Consider the following 20,649-nt stretch of genomic DNA (forward strand, 5'->3'; position numbering starts at 1 on the left):
AAGGAAACAGAGGAAGGCAGTGGGAAGATCTCTTAAATAAGATTATTATTGGAGYRAAACTGTAGATCTTTTATTAAGATRGCCACTGTTCCCKAAAAAWTAGGAGTAAAACCATTTTCCTTAATGCTGGAAATCATTATCATGAATCATGATATAGAACATTGTAAGAGGTCATTAGCATACCTCTAATGAAATAGAGCTACTAGAAAATCAGACTACTAGAAATATTTTAAAGGCCATATGTACAGTAACAATCACCAATTGTCTGGTTAATATAGTCCACAGACCTTCATCAAAGTGGTTCTSTTATAAGAAATCAGTATTTCTTATTCTACTCATTCAGTATTTCTTATTCTATAAGTTCTACTTATTTACCTTGTATTTTAAGAAAAACTAAATAAATTTAAGTAATAGGGAATATACCTCAATGATTTAATTGATGCAATTGTTAATTAATTACATATTTTACCATATCTTTTTTAGCTAATAGATTGCTTTTAATGAAAGTCTATCATTTACCAATCTAACTGGACTGAGCTTCTTTTCTTTTTTTAATGCAAAGTTYGCTCATGCATGAATACTCCCAAAACATTGTTATATACACTGTGTATTTTTACATTTCAGACAAATGCTTTGTCAAGGCAATCTTTACGGGTTTAGCAGCTGTATTTGTCCTGGTGACTGGCAGGAACATCAACATCTGAAATCGAACAAGTTCTGCACTCCCTGGAGAAAAAAGCATGTACAAGTTTCCCACTAACAGCTGCGGAGACAAAACGCTTTACGTGCACCCATGAGTTACCCAGCTCCTTGCAGCTCCCACATCTCCTGGGTTCCTGCATTTCCTACTCAGTTCAGGGGGCAGAGCAGCCAAACACAAACCCTGGCTGTACCTGGCTGGCGGTGCAGTTGGACAGGCACGTCTTGTTGTCCGCGGCCAGGTAGAAGTTGGTGGGACAGGCACACGAGTGTCCCTTGTCAGGGGCCAACAGGCACAGGTGGCTGCAGCCACCGTTGTTCAGGGTGCACACGTGCTTGGACACTGTGGGCAGAGCAGGAGAAGGAGATCAGAGCCTTTTATCTCAGCAAGCTTTGAGGTATCTGCTTTGCAGAGGAAGAAAATTATGCTTCATTTGYTGCATTTACAATGGAATGTCTCAAATCAAAAACCCATGGAGGCAACCTCTTCCTTTTGTCTCTAAGATATTCTACCTTGTATGCAAAAATGAATTATTACTACAGCTGTAAGCTCAATACTGAAATAATCAAAGGAAGTGAAAAGCTTTATTTTTTTTTTTTAAATAATGAGAGAAAAATTAGCTTACCTAGGTCAATTGCAAAATTGCACTGTTACAATTCAAATGCAGTGATACCAGGAGATAAGACAATCACACCACTCACACTCTCTGACATTCCCTCAGTCCAACAAGTTTCTAAACAGCAGGATTCTCCTGCACTATTAAAACTTTCCAAAGAACAAAGCYGTAACTTTCATGACACACTGTTCCCCCCTTAAAATGGGGTAACTATATAGTGCAACTGAACAGTTCTGTACTTCCAGCCGGTATCTGGGTTAATTTTTAAGCAAACAAATTATCTCCCTACTGAACAAGTTTTGCTACATGTATTTAAGACCAGATATGCTTAAAACATTAATCACGGGATAACATTTAAAAACGCTAATTTGAAAATTTCTGCAATTTGAAGCAAAACAGAAATAATCATTGCAGATAAATGAGCGTGCAGTACCTCAGCACCTGGCTACTGAGTTAAACACATCAGAGTGCTGCCTGGAAAGCATAGACAGGATAATTACCATCAGGCTGCCTGTAGGAATGGTACACCTGGATGTCAGTGATGGTGTGCCACGAGTTAATCAGCGAGAGCCTGTCTGAGCCAGAGGTTTTGTGGGCACGGCTGAGGGATTTGGTTTTCCCGTCTGTCCAGTAGATGTAATCTTCAAACAATGTCAGAGCAATCACCCCTGGGATGTCTTGATTAGGGACTGGAAGGAGAGATGCTCAGGTTAATGTTCACTCTTGGAAAACTGCCAGATGAAACATTCCCTGCTGCAYGGGCTGACAGATACAACTGCTCTGGAATGTCCCGAGAATAAATAATTATCGTGACAATACACCAGGAGCAGAGAGTTCTTCACCACCACTTACAATAAAGGGGGATGAAGCATGAGCCCTGATTCATTGACCCAATAAGTGTTAAAAAGAAGAAAGAATTTCAGTTAAAAAAAACAGATTTTAAACTGAAAATATGTTAAACTTTAAAGCAGTATGCAACAAACATAACTTTCCCCTCTCTTTCTGTAAGCAACATAAATTTGCTTTAGTGGAATAAAAGTTATTAGAATTAGAAAACATCTAAAACATAACATAAACTTCTGATGTTCGGTGTTTAATACCCTTTCATACAATTAATAGTATTTTATTTCATGAAAATACACTGAGAAGAGAGACAGGGAAAAAAAAAAAAGGCATTAAAATCAACAGTGCAGTAAGAGGGCTTATTGCTTATTCCTAACATCAACAACCAAACAATATAAAAAATATAAACTATAATAGTCCGTTGTTACACTACCACAAAATTATGAGCCAACATCGTTTTAAAAAGAATGAAGAACAAAAGGGAGAAAAAAAGCTTTGGAACATTAATCCTGCTGTCTACTCCTTAATCTTGAAGTATTTGTTCTTAGTAAACATAACTGAACTCCACTCTTTTTTTTTTTTTTTTTCTTTTAAAATAATTGTCATACACAAAAAAATCATAAATGTCACAGGAGAATATCTGACCACATTAATTAATTCGTAAACGATAATCTTTTGTGGCCGAATTGCTAATTACTGAGAGAGCTGAAAAGGCAGCACAGGGCAGCTGACTGTGACTTCTAACCAGCAAATCCTTAATACCTTTACCTTGTTTTCTATGCTGATGATAAAAATATAAAACACTTATAAAATTAGAATTACTAATAATTACATTAAAAAAATATACAATTTCTTCTAAGCTGACCATAAACCCCAATGTATTTTCTTGTAGAACATACAGCTGTAAAGCCTGAGAAAAGTTTCTAAAAAAACAGACATTCAATGGCAAACAGTTCTGACTTTACTGTTTATGGAATACTTCTGTCATAGCTGAATACAATTTTTCTTTGGTATGTTCTTTGGTATGTTTTCTTTTACTATGTTCTAAGCAAGAAAACATCAGAACTATTGTAATAGGTTATARAATCTACAGTTTACAACTTTCAATGACCAGACAAAAATAAAACTGAGGTGATTTTAACATCTGATTTTCTGGTGGAACAGTAAAATGCTCTTTATTCTTTGCCTTTGAGGACATCAGTGTTTCAGGCTTCACAAAATTTCAGGCAGTGAATWTTGATTTTTCTTAAATGTATGGAACAGAAGAAACAGCCACATTCTTCCTTCAGTCTTTCCTTGAACTTCTAAACAGCTTTAGCTGATCTATCTCCTCAGAAATGCCATACAGCAGTAAAACATTGCAAAATTAATTAATAACTCAACAGAAAACCTTGTGGTGTAAATCACAATTTGAAACAGGAAAGTAAGACTCGCTGCTCCCCTTTCTTCAGCAAACCCTGCAAAACCAGAACCCTTTTGTTCAAATTCAAGGTAAATTCAGGTTATTCATAACTGAACACCTCTGTTTCCTCTGCATCACCGATTTGAAAACATTTAATCAAGATGTCGACTTGGCAACCCATTAGTAACAAAGCAACATATTCTGTTAGGGAAAAAAAAAATACTTTTGTGATTCCTTCCCCTACCACAGCCTCCTCCTCCAAGTTGTGTGCAATTCCTCCTTTTCTAATGGGCCTTTTAGTGCTACCTCTAATTTTCTAGGGCTGTTTCATTTTATCCATAAATTATGGATCCTCTTACACTGAATGATCGACCAAACAACAAGTGGATGAGAAAAGGGGTGAGAAAGAGGAAGTGGAAATGAGAAGGAATGCACAGGCATTTCAGAAAGCTGCAGAAAATAGGAGGAAGAAACAYAGGCAGGTAATAAAAGGGGAAAAAGAGGAGGCTTGCAACAGATCAGAAGTGGTGGGAAATAAAAGTTATTAGATACTTGAAGACAAATAAAAATGACAATATATAACATCATAAAGGGAGATAGAGTGCTGCATGAACTTAAGAGAAGAGCCACAGGAGGGAACATGATTATGTAGACACATGAGAAACATGACAGACTTAAAATTTATCTCTCTCTCTCCTGCATTTTGTATGAATTTTGATTCAAGAATATAAATTCATAGGCTGCAAGTCATATTTGTGATACAAATGTTTGCTTTTCTCTTTTGTGAACTCTGCTTCCCTTTTATTTTCAGAGCAGATTTACTTAAGCATAAAAAAATGTTTGATTTCAGGAATGAAGATCATTGCATCAAGGATTTCTTAGCTACAAACCATGCTTGTGGAGAAACTACAGAAGGAGTGATGTCCAGCCTCCTGTGGCTCTAATTGCAACACAATATTTCCAGAAGGGAAAGCAAATACTGTAACACAAATAATAATTAAACATGTCTCAGTGTCAGGGAGTAAAGTCAATGTACTTAGAAAAAGTGTCCTTAGAAAGGACAAATGGTGACTCCTAACAGAAAAAAAAAAAAAAAAAATNAAATCAAACAAAATTATCCGTGTCCTATCATGTCCAGAAGATGGTTGATCACTTCCAAGATTGAATGAGTTGTGTCCCTTCCCTTTCCAAAAACAACCTCATTGCATCCTTGTGCAAATCCTACGAGAACAGAAGGGGTGAAAGATTCCTGCCAKGCTCTTCCCAAAAATGTATTCACCCAGCTAGAGAGCCAGGGCTGGGAAGCAATTGCTAAAGGTAATTAATTGTTGTTAAGTAACAATTTAAATTTTCTTCTACTTCCCTGTGGCATTTAGAGCAGTTTCTGTTTAAGAATTCTGGCACCCAAACACACAGAATTTACATTGGTGATCAAACCTGAAAAACCAGGTGAAACTGTTTCGATTCCACTCTCTGAAACTTGGTTTTCTCAGCTGCAATAGCACAGAAATAAAAAACCTGCTAACATCTTGATCTGAATGGAACCAGTGGTAATCCCCTAGGAAGGATTAAAAACCACCCAAAGACAAACTGCATCAAGGAAGAACAACACTTAATAAGAAAATCGCAATTAAACCTAAGAAAACGAAATAAACTTGGAAATTGCTGATCTTCTCTTCAGCACCAATTACTGTCCTCTTTCCATGTGAACTCCCTTGGAGCTGTTTCTGTCTCATTTTACATTCAACCTGAAGCCTCTCTGAGACACAGTCAATACTTTTTTATGTCCTATACTTACTCCTGATGCTTCTTCCCTTTGATAAAGAATCTGMAGTGCTTAGTCCATAAAATTAATAATGAATAATGACAATAAGATTATCTCTATTAAGCTTCTGACAAAGTGTGTAGTTTTGAMAGATATAATTAAATTTAAGCTTATTTCATTAAAATACTATATTTTAAAGATGAGAGATTTTATAATCATTATTACTTTTATGAAATTGACACTTTGTTTAAAAACCTAAACCTGTCAAACTCAATGAACAGAAAAAAAATATGTTAATGGGCTGTATAGATTAAGTCCAGTAACTGAAGCTATGTTACACATTAAAAAAAAAATAAAAAAAATACAGTTTTAGGATACTATTCCTCATTCCTTCAATAACAACATGTACATGCATAAATACTTCTTTTATTAATATATACATCACACATCCATATTGGGTAAAGTATGGAAGCTTTGTTGGGATATTGGAAATGGTGGGATATTTTGCCAGTATAAAAACGTAACTGAATCAGTGAAAACTGAGAATATTTCAGTACAATAAACTCATACAAAACTTGTTACATATCCCCAAACTGCTGTCACTAAAGAAGCAGGAAATTTAGACTTTAATCTGAACATCTTAAGGCACTAATATATTTGAGATATTAAAACTGACTATTAGATATAACGACACCATGAGAAGAGATGCATAAATTTTCCAAAATCTGCCTATAAAATCAGTTGATCAAAACTAGGAATGAAATATTTTATTGTCCCACTTTAAAATGTTTTATTACTTTTTTTTTAATTCACTGTGAGCCGTTGTTTATGTSCCAGTTACTCCACGGCAGTACAGAGAAGTAATTAAATTATTCTCAAATATGTACAAGACACTATTTGAGTATAACAACTTACAGTGTGATAGTGAGTTTCAAAGGGTTTTTAAATTATTTTTCACATTTCTCTCTGCCTGCTGACCAACCCCAACCTTGCTGCTGGTTTCAATACTCACTCCCACTGACCCCTAAGCAATTCCTTCCTTTATCTTTCCCTCTCCTGCCATGTAGGTTTGAGGACATAAACAACTGAGCCCCTTTGGTTTATCTCATTTATCTTCTACTGCAACCATGGGAGCTGCTCAACACTGTGACTTCCTTCATCAAAATCCTCCCATTTTCCATTGTGTTGATTCAAACAGGGAGAAAACASAAAATCTTTGCTTTATGTTCTCTGTTGTGATTGCTCCCTGATGGGAAAAACCGCAGAGAAAGAAATGCCCATCCCTTAAAATTTGTGAAGACACATGTCCAGCTCATGTGGAAATTTAAAGTGAATGTTTGCTAAGTTTTTAATGAGCATGTAGAAAAAACTATTTTCAGAAGTTTATGATGCAATTGAATTTGGGCATATTATCAAAAGCCAGTTGAATATACAGAAACCAACCTGGTGGCAATCTTCATAAATGGGGCTCCATAAACTGGAGACTATGGAACCCTAAAGCAATGTAACTGKGAGAATTGCCTTTAATGTAGGTGAATCTGAGTCATTTTTCCTAAATATTATCCTTTTAAAAAGAAGGAACACAATAAAATAGAATAATCAGATTCAGGAAGACACATGGGTTGGAGAATTTTATCAGAACAATTATGAAATCCAGAAGGCAATAATGGAGATGAAGCAATTATCAGTTTGTGTTATCAGATGTGGCCACAATGAGTAATTCTACAGACTGCTCAAAAGTTGGGAAAAAAATCTACTGCCATGTCCAAACTACTTCTCATCTGCTGTGAGAAACAAATCCTCTTTTCAGATTTCTCTGATTTTTGGACTATGAAAACTTCCAGTATAAACCAGGAAGAAATTGTTCTCTATAATCTGCTAAACACTTCTACCTTAGGACAATTTCATAAATGACTGGATATACTCTCCTATAAAACTCTGGTTTTATAAGAGTTCAGAATTAGACACAAATATTTCCTTTCTATCTACAAACTCCTTACAATGAACAACTTTTGAAACTACAGGAGTTAAAAAGTTAAAAAAAAAAAGATTATATTTTCCAAACCYCTTGTACTTTTTACTTCCAAACTTGCATATAAACACCAATTCTGAGACTTGCAAACAACCAGGCTGAAGCTAAGTCTCAAGAACAGGGTGTTTTTTCAAACTGAGATAGTATAGGAAATTTATTCTTTATTAATTATATTACAGCTAAAGAAGTAATTTATAAATAATTAATTTATTTAAACATCAAGACTTTTTCAYTGGTTAATTTACATGCCCCTGTCAGATGAAGCAATGAAGTGCTCAACTTTTGTTTTTAGAGTATAAAGTATCGACTTGACACAGTTTGAGTATTTATCTCAGAGAAGTTTCTGTGCTTCCTAAACTGGACTATCAYCTTTTATAGTTGCATTATACAGAAATGCTCATCTTCAAAGTGAAATGGGGGACTGCAGGCACCTCTGGGTTTAAGAGCTCTGCAGGACAGGAAAACCTGCGTGAAGCTACCAGGTACCCAGGGAATTCTGAAGCTTGCATCTCCTCTGGGAAGTGGGAACCAAAAGCAGCTAAACCTGACAAATTCTTAATTTTTTTTCTTTTAATTTTCTTTTTTTAAAGCTCATATAAGTAAACCAGCTTAGTGCTTAGCCAGATTAGTGCTTCAATACTTGCCTAATCATTCACAGTGTGTAACATTTGTGAATGCTGCAGTGTTAAATTGGCTGAGCTCTAAAGRCAGTTTACATAACCAAGCATTAAACTTCAAACAGCTAAGCAAGGTCATCCCTGCCCCAGTGCCAAGAAGAGCTCCCAAGTACTCYAAGATTTCTGGCCTAGTTAGCATGTTTTCAAAATTCTTACTAGGACTCTCCTGGCACTTATAAAAGCCCATTTCTCTATTGAAATGCAGAGGAACTTTACAAGAGGAAAGTACCAGATGTTCTCTTCTCCTGTAAAAGCTTTAAGGTTCGTAAGTAACAAACAAACAAAAAAAACCCAGACTTGCTGAAAAGAAGTGTTAACGCTGAGATCTAAATATATGTAAGCTCCCACTGCATGTAATAAACACTCCTTGGTTTAACAGACAGYGTGTCAATAATTAACCTAAGATTGTTCTGTTTATCCTAAATTTATCTGATTATCTGATGTGGMGCACAGAACACTGTACTGTCTCAAACCATAATATCCCTTAATGACATGAAATCCACTCATTCTGACAAGTTAGTTATTTGCTGGGTATTGTGAAATCTCTTTGGCATTTTGTGACACATTTTTAACAGATAATTTGAGATCTGAAAACCATTATTTTCACAAAAAGCCTCACTTCAAGCAAGCCTTATCCTCAGAGGTCACAGAAACCGGTGAGAAAATGCTCAGTTTGCCATTACTAACACTTCAGATTGCATCACTAACAACATTCCCATCCATGAATATGCACTTTGTGGTCACAACACCTGTGCCTTTTCCCTTCTCCATTKGMAAACACRAAGGATAACAGCAAACTCACCCMTCCCTTAGTTAACTYTGACAATACAAAATGTCCAAAATGRCAAWGGAAAACAGACCATGAAATCCATGTGAAAAAAAAAAATGCCTTCAAGAAACACAATTATCGTAAGATATAAAACCTAATCTTTCTCATTTAAGTGCTTATCAACAGGAATTACAGATAYCAGAAAGCCAGAGGGGATCACAGCTCCAAACACTGAACTTCCCTGAGTTTCCCCTATTAAAATAATTATTTTACAATGACTAAATTTCATCTTCCAAAATATTTCTARTATCATGCTGAACTGTGAAGAAACTAAAATTTTATTTGGTTGGTTGTTCCAGGAGAAAGTGGGGAGGCAGGAAAAAGACTGATTAAAGGGAAATGGATCATTATATGTGGACTTTGCAAAACTCTCAAAGCTCCCCTTGGAGCACCCATGGGTTTGTTTCATCTGTTTCAGACTCCAAGAATTCTACCAATTATTTGTTAAATCCACAGAAACTTTTCTAACACTTCATTTTGATTTGGTAATGATGTTTGGAGTGAAATTCCCGATAACAAAAAGTGACAAATGGCATTAGGTGTGGGCAGGCTGGAGAGGGTCCAGAGAAAGGCCACAAAGATGATCCAGRGMAGCTGCCACGTGAGGAAARGCTGASAGAACTSRGTTTTTTCACTCCTGAGAAAAGAAGRCTGAGGGGAGACCTSACCAMCAYGTTCCAGCTTTTAAAGRGGGGCTGCAGAGAAGAGGARAYTCCCCTTTTACAWMRAAAAGGCTGATGGAAATGAGTTACTCCTGGTAAGATTCCAACTGGAGACAAGAGGAAAACTTCTCATAATGAGAAGAATCAGCCACTGGAATGATATCCCCAGGGAAATGGTGAATTGGACACTTCTGAGATGCAGCTGGCCAGGGCTCTGGGTCACCTAGACCAGGCTTTTGCCAGGAAAGGTTGGACTAGGGGATATAGGAGGTTTTTTCCAACCTTGTCCTCTATGATGATTAGCTAAGGAGAAAATCATGCTTCCACATCATTTAAATACCTCAGGATCTTTCTCCCAAAGCTCGTTTTCTATGGTTTGAATATTTATACACCATCTGGACTTCAAAGAACATGTCCTCAAAGGCAGCGCAGCACCAGCTTACACAAAGTCACTACTGCTTTTGGAGCTTGCCTCAAACTCTTCACTGGCACCAAATTTGGATAAATYTGCTGTGGCATTGTGACAAATCTCCTCCTTCTCCAGGATCATGYATCCTTAGGGGAAGACATTAACTCAGTGAATATAAAGTAGTTAAAGCTGATTTCATCCATTTGTGCAGGAAGACCCCACAGATTGGAGACCAAATCATACCGAAGATGGTATGACTGGAATTTTGCAGCAATCTCCTGAGTTTAGAGACAGGAGGACATTGTCTGGGAAAGAAAAATTCTGAAAGAGAAAACTGTGGAAAGTTTGACCACTGCAATCAGTTTAGGGCTAAGAGAGAAACACTGGCTATTATTTACGTTTCCTTTGAATGATCCAGAAAGAAGAGTAAGAAGATAATTTTGTGAGAATGGGAATAGCAGGACAGCAGACCAAGGAATGCCATCAGGAAGAGTGGGGAGCTTTGCTTCAAGTGTCACAAGAGCAGATTGTCAGCAGGAATGTGCTGCTTAGGTGAGCAGGTTACAACTGACCGATGTTTGTCCCAAAAAACCAGGGACATTAGGGCTGGGATTAATGGGAATGTTTACAGCTCTCATAGCTACTGCTATGGTGTCTCCAACCTACAATCTCAAACAACTGCCATTGAATTATTCATGATGTGTTTGTAACTTACAATTCATGAATATAAGGCCTAAAAAACTTGTTTTGCTTTTATTTTTCTTTTTTTTTTTTAATTTTTTTTTTAWTTTATTTCACGGTGAAGCTTCGATCTGAAAATAAAGTAGTTGTTTCATGAACTGTGCGTTGGAGAAAACCTTGAGGCACCCAATATGAGATAAAAATAAAAAAAAACAAACCAAAATCTGTGAAGTTTTGCCATCATAGCAGCAGTTCTAAGGCTTGGATAAAGCTCGTGGAAGGAGCTCAGGTAACAATTTCATCTCAAATAAAATCCCAACAAAAACCCAGTAGACTGATACTATTTCATATATTTGAATTAAAGTGAAAGATCTTTAATTATACGATTTGGAATATGAGAACTATTCATCACAGTGTAGAACTTTTTTTTTTTCTTTAATACTTTCTAGATAAATGACACAAGCCTTTTAATTACCTGTCAGGTGAGAAGCAAAACACAGGGATAAAGATTAGTTCATTACATAAGTATTTCAGAARTTATTATTTCACCCATCTACCAAGAAAGCCCCAAATTACATTTGCAATGTTGGTCTCATGCTGAGCAGATTAATGGGCATTTCCAGGCTTTCTGAGGTAGGAGAAAAGGCTGCTTTTAGCCGTGTTCTGACACATGGCACTCAGGATATATCCCTTCTCCTTTCAACACCAAGTTTCACTCACTTTGTGACTTTAAAATAAAGAACATGTCTATATATGCCACCGTCCAAAATTGACAGGGCTCCCTCATTTCACTGAGTTTGTTTCTAGAGTTTCTTTTTTCCACTTGACATTTTTTTCCACAAACATGTACTACTGCATGTTTCAAAACTATTTATATCCATAACAATCTAGAAAAATGAAAAGCAGCTTTTATAACAGTGATAAAAGGAAAACACCTCAAGAAATGTCGCAAAAATGTTTGAAACTATGTTTTTTACATAATTATACGTAACACCTAAAGCACCTGCGATTTAAAAATTATCAAAGATTAAAAAAAAATAAAAAATGTTGACCAACCTTTGTGTCTGTGAGACCCATTCATGTCAGAAAACTCAATATGATTTTCATCAGCCCAGTACAGTCTGTGGTTGACGTAGTCTATGGTCAGAGCCATGGGCCTGGATATCTGTGTTTCTATGACAACAGTTTGCCTGGATCCATCCATCCCAACACGGCCRATGTGAGGGTACTCACAGCAATCAATCCAGTACAAATATCTGTAAAASAAAAAACACAGCAGATGGAGTAGATCCATAGATAACTGACAGAGAGGATGTGGCTGTTCCATCCCTGGAAGTGTCCAAGGTCAGGCTGGACAGGGCTCTGAACAAYCTGGGATAGTGGGAGATGTCCCAGACCATGGGACATGAAACTSGATGAGCTTTGAAGTCCCTTCTCACCCAAACCATTTTAGTATTCAATGATTAAACTCTCAGTAAAAATATTTTAATATCAAATTAGGATTAAATAGGAATTATTGAAAATTGGCTGCTTCATACCCAGCTTGAGGATCTAAGGCCAGATCTCTGGGGAACTTCACTCTCTTGCTCACAAGGACCGTTGGGTACAAACCATTGAGTTTTGACACCTCAATAATTCTCTTTTCAGTATCAGACCAATAGAGATTCTTCCCAATCCAGTCAACAGCCAGGGCATTGGGAACAGCTGTATTGTGGATTACCTGGAMAAGCAAAAATTATATAAATTATTCATCCAAACACTGGGGAAAGGAACAACAATTCAAGAGTTACTGATAACAGAATATTGAGAGACTGATATTTGATCCAGCGACACACAACATGTGAAAAACGGGGATTATTCACTGCTAAACACTGAGGCTTCTCAGGTAATGACACTTCTTCAGGAGCTCTGACAATGTGACACTTTTCCCCTAGAAAGGGAGAATGGAGAGTACCATGATATTGGAACAGCAAAACGCCATCTTCTCTGCACGATGCACAAACTTTTAAAAACTTCGGATCTTTCATTTTTCATCTTAAATTTCTAGTATTTCTCTTAATGTAAAAAGAAGAAAACTAATCAATCCAAACCAAGCTTTTTCCCCTTTAGTATTCTATTTTTTTTTCCACAGAGCAGAGTGGAGATGAGGCTTCTCTCCCCACGGYGTGCCCTTGAACACATCTGCGTCTCAGCTCCCCATTTCTCTACCAGGCTCCATCAGCATATCCTTCATTTTAATGTCACACTAGTGCCATATGTCACCGTGACAGAGAGCCTGGAAGAGCACTCAGMGAGTCASAGAYGAGCATTCCTCRTTGGAAAGTAAATTYTGAGCTCTTATTTCYRACATTCATGCGGCAGAATAAAGAGRAACTCCCCAAGAATTAGYTAAATTTCAAAAGGACTAAATTTTTAAGAGACAAAATAATTTAGTCACCTCCTGGAAAGCCTACAGACCACTGACAGGGATGTGTCATTGCWGAGGTTTTGATGACTTGGAAAATTCTGGAACTTGAACAAATTCCTCTAGACACCAYGATCACAAATCTCATAATGATTTCAATGACTCAGCCTTGCTTGTCTGGGAGCACTTCATGTCAAGTGTTCAGTAATATTTGAATATTCACAATCATTTGAATCCAGTTYCTTCTAGGCTTGAAAATGCCATTCCTGAGAAGGTCTATCTTGACTCACTCTATTCCTGACTAATTCTATTCCTGATTAGATCTGCGCAACTAGAACTGCAGAAAAACCCTGCAATACTTGAAAATTTATGAGGTTTCTTAAGCACTAATAATGGGTTTATTACTGCGGTGTACAGTCCAATTTATTGTCATCTCCATCACTAACAGCATGTGCAATAGAGTATAAACTTCACCTGTAAACCTGTATTATGTATAACTGAATGTGCTCATTTTAAATTTATTTACCATCTGAAGATACAGAAAAGCCTTCAAGATAAGAAGGGATAYGGTGAGATACCTTAAATCAATTTTATAGTTATGAATATGTAAAAGCACCTTCTCAGGTTCTTATGTAATTTATCACCTTATAAAATCTTTTTTTAAAAGTTGAATTCAGGCATACACTGATATTTTAATGGGAATAAGATATTTTATTTTCTAACACCTTCACTCTACCAGCTCCACCAGTTTATAAATGTGTAATTCAGCAACTGCTGCATTGTAACAAGGGAGATTTCATGTAGAAATGGATTACTCTGAAAATTTAGAAATTCAGCCATCTAAATACCACACTACAGCATAATTAGTGTTTTTTTCTGATGCCTTTTCCTTTGGAGAGTCACTCCAACACATTCCAGTCACTGAGATCACCAGTGTGGCACTGAATGTGCTCCAGCACAGCTTTCTACAGCATTTTCTGCAAACATTTGAGTCTAAACTCCACACAAAACACCATGGTGATATCTGAACACATTGATGCGAAAAAGTCATCATTTCAATTCCATAAATATCTCCTCCACGAGCAGATGCAGAAGAAAAATAAAAATAAAAAGATCCCACCAAACTTCCCAGGGCAAGAAAGCCAGAACTGGTGTGCTGAGGAAATGCCATCTCCTCCTACAAGAGGAATCTGAGGTAATGCATCAAACAGCATCACTTACACTGATAGTGGATCTATTTATGGCAAAGAGTCACATGAGTGCGAAGATATTAAAATGAGAGATTCATACTTCAGGGGAAAAAAAAATAAAACTCTCTCTCATGACAAAAAAAAACAAAAACCAAAAACATTAAAACATGCAAACAGGATAACAAAGAACAACATCAGTGTTTAAATAATGAAATAAATAATTATAATAACTTCATTTGAAATAATTTTGTTTTGAATAATGCCAGTTATTTATGAGGTCCTGTGGCAAAATAATAAAAAGTCAAAGAGACATAAAAATTTGGCACTGGATAAAAGGTTACTGACAGACTATTAGACAGCTAGAATATATAATTCTTGCTAATTTTTTTTCACCTGTTTTTAGCTTTCAGAGGGCAAATCTGGGCTAAACTTTCAGAGAAAAAGCAGGTTTTTGCATGAAGATTAATGGGACTTATTTCCATAATTTGTTTTGAATATGGCATCCTATTTGAGCAAAAATTTCTTTAACATGACACTTGTGCACATTATTAATGACAGAAAAAACAAAATATCCTCCRTGCCCTTATCCTAATTTTCTTTAATTTTTGTTCAATTTCTGAAACCTTTTCTTAAAAAACGAAATTACTAATGAGTCACTAGGAGTCATTGCAATAGGAGTTTTTTGCATTCTTGTACCTGGTTATTATACATTTTTTGATTGGGAAAAGTTCTTTGTTCTGCTTGAAATTCTTCAGATTAGAAATAAAGAATCTGAGTAATCCCCAGCCYTTATAAAGCACTGATTCATCCAGAAGGGACAGAAGATGAGGAGGATGCTTTGGAAGCTGTTTGAAGGCAATAAATATGATTCAAGGATTTAATGGATTTTAAACCCCACACTTGCCTGTCTTCTCTTTTTTTTTCCCCTTCACAGGGACTCAGTAAAACTTTTCAGTGCATCCTGGGTTTTAGTTTTAACTCCAATGGAATCAGAGTGCCACAAGTTGCTTATCCACTTGTTTTTTGTTTTGTTTGTATTTTTTTTTACCTTTATGTTTTAAGAACAATTATTTTAGTATGAAGGATTCAAACTAAAGCCATTGAGTTTCAAACCCCAATTTATAAAGACCAAAGCTGATGTGCTGAGGATGTGTCAGCCCATGCATGAAGCTGTGAATGAAAAACAAATCTTTTCTCTCTGCATATTTATTGGTGCCCAATGAGGGAAYAAAATTCACAGGATATGTTACTGCTCATTTAACTCTGTGTTTCAGAAGGTCAGACACAATAGAATAAACAAAAATTCCTTACTGCTTATCACCAGTTCTGGAAAAAAATGTTCACATAAGTCAACAAACATGCTTAAGAGTGGATTTGTGAACTTAATCCACTCAGGAGGCAGAACAGACAGGCTGTGCAGAAATGGGAGTGCACTTTTACCCTTCACAGAGTTATTTTAATTCTAAATGTAGTGGAGGTGACACAAAACCAAACTGAAGATCACAGGAAATTTTAAAGAAAGAAACAATACACCAGGCTATTTATACATCTTACATCTAATTATAGCTCTTTTTTTTTCTTTGGCCCTGTAAACCACATGGAACTGCCAATTCAGTAAACTGTCAAATAAGTCATAAGGAATTTAACTCCTAAATACAGCTCTCCTAGTCCCTATCTTTACTTCAAATAAGATATAAATGCAATTAAATTTTACCAGGACTTGCTAGCTCATGCTGTGTTTGTATTCATACACCAAAGCCTCACAATCTGGRTTAAACGTATGAAGGAGCATTTCCCAAAACACTCAAAAAAATTTAATTCTAATAGTGRCATTATTAATCCCCAATTACCTTGATGTCACTTCCATTCAAAGACATTCTGTTTATGCGACTGCCGTTTGGTCTGCTGGAATCAATCCAATAAATGAACTCTTCTCTGTAGTCAAAGTCCACTGCAATCACATTGTTCAGCCCCTAAAACAGAAAGGAAAAAAGAAAAAAGTCCATTTATTCAAATGTTTGAACAGAAACTGCTGGACAGCATTCAGAATGCAAAAGACATTTAATATTCATAATGCTTTATTTTACTCTCTGTATATTTCTGAAGCACTTCCCTCTCTTTTCCCTACATTACAAACAGAATAAGATTGTAACAGAAATAAATATGGTGACAAATCAACTGTTTCACTTCAAAAATGCAGATGATGTATGAAACTAAGTGAAACACTGCTGTGGTTTTTTGTACCCTTATTTGAATATAATTTGGCAGTAAATAACTTTAGGTTTTGCTCAGTTTCACTGTCAATTACTACCTTTGGCATACTAGGTGGGAGAACCAGAAACAGCATAATATTTATGATATTTAAATAATAAAAAAAAAAAACCCTTAGTAATATAAATTAATCAGGAATTCAAAATGATGCTGTGCAAAAAGACATTAATCTTAATTCCTGAATGAGGAGGTTTTGAATTCTTAGATGCTATATTATAGGTACTGTGTATATATATTTCTATATGTGTGTGTGAATACACAAAGTGGAAGTAGATGCAAAAAAATGTGAAATCTGGAAATCCAGCAGGCATCTGAGGGTCTCCTATGGCTCCAATTACAAAGCCAATACATTTTAAGAAAGAGTGGTGATTGTATCTGAGCTGCTCCAACAGGCTGGGAGGAGCAATCATGGCTTTTCATGATTGATTTTCAAACAATAATGGCTTTTCATCCCAAATGGCAGATAAGAAAGGASGGGATTGAGTTCAGATGATGCTTTTATTTCCTTATCTGCCCCATAACCTGCTGAGTGCTCTGATATGCAGTGAAATCACAATTATTCTTGATATGCAGGGCTGTGGTTATCAATGAAATAGGAGCAGCAGTGGTAGAAGGGAGCRATGTGGTTTGTGCTCCTCCTACAAACGCAAAGTCAGTTATCAAATCCCTTATCAGCCCCGTGACACTGCTCTCAGGTAGATCAGCAGCCTCCCTCGTTAGTGTAATTCACTGCTGAGAAGGGGTGTGTTGGRCCCGCCAGCTCTGCAATAAACAACTAAAACTAACAATATTTAATTGTACAGAAACTGATACACGGATTATCCGCCATCTACTGCCGTGTAATTACTGTAAATCTATCTTTGATCAAAATGAAGAGGCAAAGAGTAGCTAGGCTGCACAAATCATCGTTAAAGAAAGCCTAAAACAGTTCGGTGTAGGAGGACCACTTTCATTTTTCAAAACTATCAAATACATGCACGCAGTTTCACAAAGCCAGCTGCAGCTGTGGCAGTCACAACTGGGCTGCAAAACACTTTTCCTGTCTCTTTTTTTCCTATTAGTACAATTACATCTACACAGAAACCCCCACCCCAAATTCTTAACCAAGGAGACAACAGTTGAATTAAGCCAAAGTACGATTTAATACAATTTTATAACATTCTAAAGATCAAAGACAGCAATTTGTAAAAAAAAAAAAAAAGAAAAAAAATTAAAAATTCCATAACACTTAAAAAGTTTCCTAAGGATGGAGACCAATGAAAGGATTGACTGCCTTAAATCTTTGGTTTCAAGGGCTATTTTGGGTCAGTTTCATTTTAATATTTATTGGAACATCAACTGCAGGTAAAATATTTCTGTACAACTGTAATGGAGTTTTCTGTCCGGATATAATTTCCTCTTTTTTTCATATACACATATATATATATATCTATTAAGCCCTCACAGTGTAATTCTTTGTMATTTCATACATAATCTGCTTTTTAGGAGACACAGAGAAGTTTTCAAATGGCATCAGCTGCCTCAGTCTCTCATCTTAAACCTGTGGGTTTGTTTCTGTTACACACAGCACACAAGATATCCTTGGCTGTGATTTCTGTTCCCTTAGTGCCCCACTTAAAAAAAAGAAAAAAAAATAGCTGAGATAAAATCACAAATAATGAGGAGGAAGATTTTCTACTCTGCCTATTGAAACCCTAAGGGTTTTGATGACTCGGAGTGAAGGAAATGGAAAGCAAAGAAGATACATGAGACACAATTCAAACAGTTGTGCTGTTTATGTGTATTTGGGAAAAAAAAAGAAAAGAACACAAAAATAGAGGCAAAAGCTGGTACATAACTCAGAGAAGACTGAAAGAGCTCCTACTTTCAGTTCCTTTTTTCTGAGTTCATATGAGCAACTGTTAGAATGGCAATCACAGATCAAATACACAGACAATAGGGTGGGTTTGCTCCTCTGCCAGAGCCACTCTGGTGTTTGCCATCATCTGGTACATGTCCAGGAAAGAGCCAAATCCATYATCATTTAAGGACTAAAGGAGGGAGAGAACCCCCCTGTTCTGCTGCTCAAGCTCCCTCTTTGGCTTTCAAATCAAATTCTGCCTTTGTAGGAGCAAAAACCAGTAGGTTCAATAGCAGAGGTGTTTCTCAGACCAGTGAATTAATGGGATGTGGAAAACACATTTTTCCTTCCATGGCTGGAGCTGCAGTAACACACCAAACAGGAGCCCAATAAATTCASCCAAATTCAGCACTGCTGAAGCTCCAAGCATCTGGCAGTACCAACCATGAAGAAAATTCCGTTGCTCCCCTCTTTTCACAGGCTTCTATGAACAGGTACACCAGGAAAAGAGGAGAGGGGCAGTGAGATGTAAATGAGAGGGAGTCAGAAGGATTTCAGGAGAACAGACAGACTTTCAAAATGCTTGCTAAGCTTAAATAAAGTCAGTGTTTAATTCAAGATGTTTAATTTCATAATTATTGTGGAGACCTGAGCACCTCTCTTGTGACATTAAGGTGCTCAGGTCTCCACAAGCAACACAAGAAGTTTAAAAATTATATTGAYGGGCAATAAATAATTTCCTAGTCCTTCTACAATTTATCCATTAGCAATCAAAGAAATCAGTATTTTTAATTAAAACATATTTTGGAAATCTAATCTGTGGTAAATAACTACACTTAGGTGAAGCACAGAAGGAGAGCAGACACTGCTAAAAATGGCAGCTCTGTATTAACTGGGTGACTTTCTGGTTTTGCAGTTTTTCACTTTTTTTTCTCTTTTATAATAGAATAATAACTTAAAAAATTAGATTTATACAACGATAAAACTTCATGTTTTGTAATACCGTAAATATTGGGATTGTCTGTCTGAAAATAGATTTAGATTATGACAGTAAGTAGACCAAATGAAACATGGCCAAATAGGTGGGGTTTTTTGTTCATTTTTCAAACTGAAATAGACAAATTGCACAAAACATATTGTGATGGAACAGGATCACAAATAACATAATTTTTTAGTACATCAGAATGACTGACGAAACAACTGCCTGAGCTTAAATCATGTCAAATCCAGACAAAATAGTCAATTTAAAGTATTGTAATAACTCTGAAGGTACTGCAGTTGTTCTGAAGTGCACACAATGCCAATTGTAGGACGATGTTTCTGTCAGTTGCAAACTTTAGGAAAAAATAAAAGTATTGAATTAAACTTAGAGCATGGTACTACGGTTATACCTGTTTCAACAAAGTGTAGTTGGATCCATCAGTGCTAATTTTTCTTATTTCATGATGATCAGCCAGAATTAAGAAAGGTTCCTCATCTAAACCCCGGGAGAAAGAATATATTAGACTAGCTTTTACGTTAATTTATGGAAAATCAGGAATACAATGCTGAAATACAGATGGTTTGAAAAATAAATGTTACATGCTCTGATCAATGTTATGGATGAAAGAAATATTTAAAACATTCAAATGCTCCAAGAAAGATCAATGATGCAGTATAAAAATGAACAAAGCAATCAATTAGTATATCTTTCAATGCAATTTAATTCTTTTGCCTTTGTAATATGGGAACCATACTGTCTTTTATCCTAATTTAATGTCAGAGATTAAATGGGAAATGTATTTCATTCCATATGTTTAATTTCAACATTTCCTTTCAAAATAACAGACTTTTAATTGTTAAGGTTGCAAACTGAGCATGTTTTGATCAATGCTTTTTGAGATTTCATTATTCTGAACAGCACAGCGAGAAAGAAACAGATAYTCATAAAAACCTAAAAACCTTGTTTCTCTAATTCTGAACTGAAAGCAGATTCAACTTTGTTTAACCTTGATCTTCTAGTTTATAAAGAAATATTTACCTTCAGATACTCATTCATGAATCACTGAAATATCTCTGACACTGACATTTTTAATAGCAATTTTTTTCAAAGCTGCCTTTATTTTAGCTCTGCTAAGAGTGACYTCAACCAAAATATATTAAAAAAACTTACCAATGATAATTAAAAATTTATTAAAAGTTTTGCATCTACTGCTCATGCACTCTAGAATGTAATGTGTCCTCCAGCTAGTCTGCTCTTACATTTTCATTTTTGTTCAACTCTTAGGAAGCTTTTCATTTCCAAGATGACTCGAGGCATCATCCTCAGACTTGAGGTCTGTGGAGAGT

The 20,649-nt window shown here is 36.0% G+C and overlaps 1 protein-coding gene across 1 annotated transcript in view; it reads right to left on the reverse strand.

The window, feature by feature from the left end:
• Positions 1-20,649, reverse strand: part of LRP1B (LDL receptor related protein 1B) — a gene marked incomplete at both ends in the record, with an annotated part of 111,617 nt that overhangs the window by 14,042 nt on the left and 76,926 nt on the right. The window contains 6 exons of the mRNA XM_057386638.1: positions 894-1,042; positions 1,817-2,005; positions 11,673-11,872; positions 12,155-12,336; positions 16,061-16,183; positions 19,713-19,798. Of these exons, the coding sequence (XP_057242621.1) occupies positions 894-1,042; positions 1,817-2,005; positions 11,673-11,872; positions 12,155-12,336; positions 16,061-16,183; positions 19,713-19,798 (929 nt within the window). The remainder of the gene's footprint in view (positions 1-893; positions 1,043-1,816; positions 2,006-11,672; positions 11,873-12,154; positions 12,337-16,060; positions 16,184-19,712; positions 19,799-20,649) is intronic.

The sequence above is a fragment of the Malurus melanocephalus genome, unplaced genomic scaffold (genome assembly GCF_030028575.1).
Source record: "Malurus melanocephalus ecotype Western Australia unplaced genomic scaffold, MMel_1.1 scaffold_1019, whole genome shotgun sequence".
In the NCBI taxonomy this organism is placed as follows: domain Eukaryota; kingdom Metazoa; phylum Chordata; class Aves; order Passeriformes; family Maluridae; genus Malurus; species Malurus melanocephalus.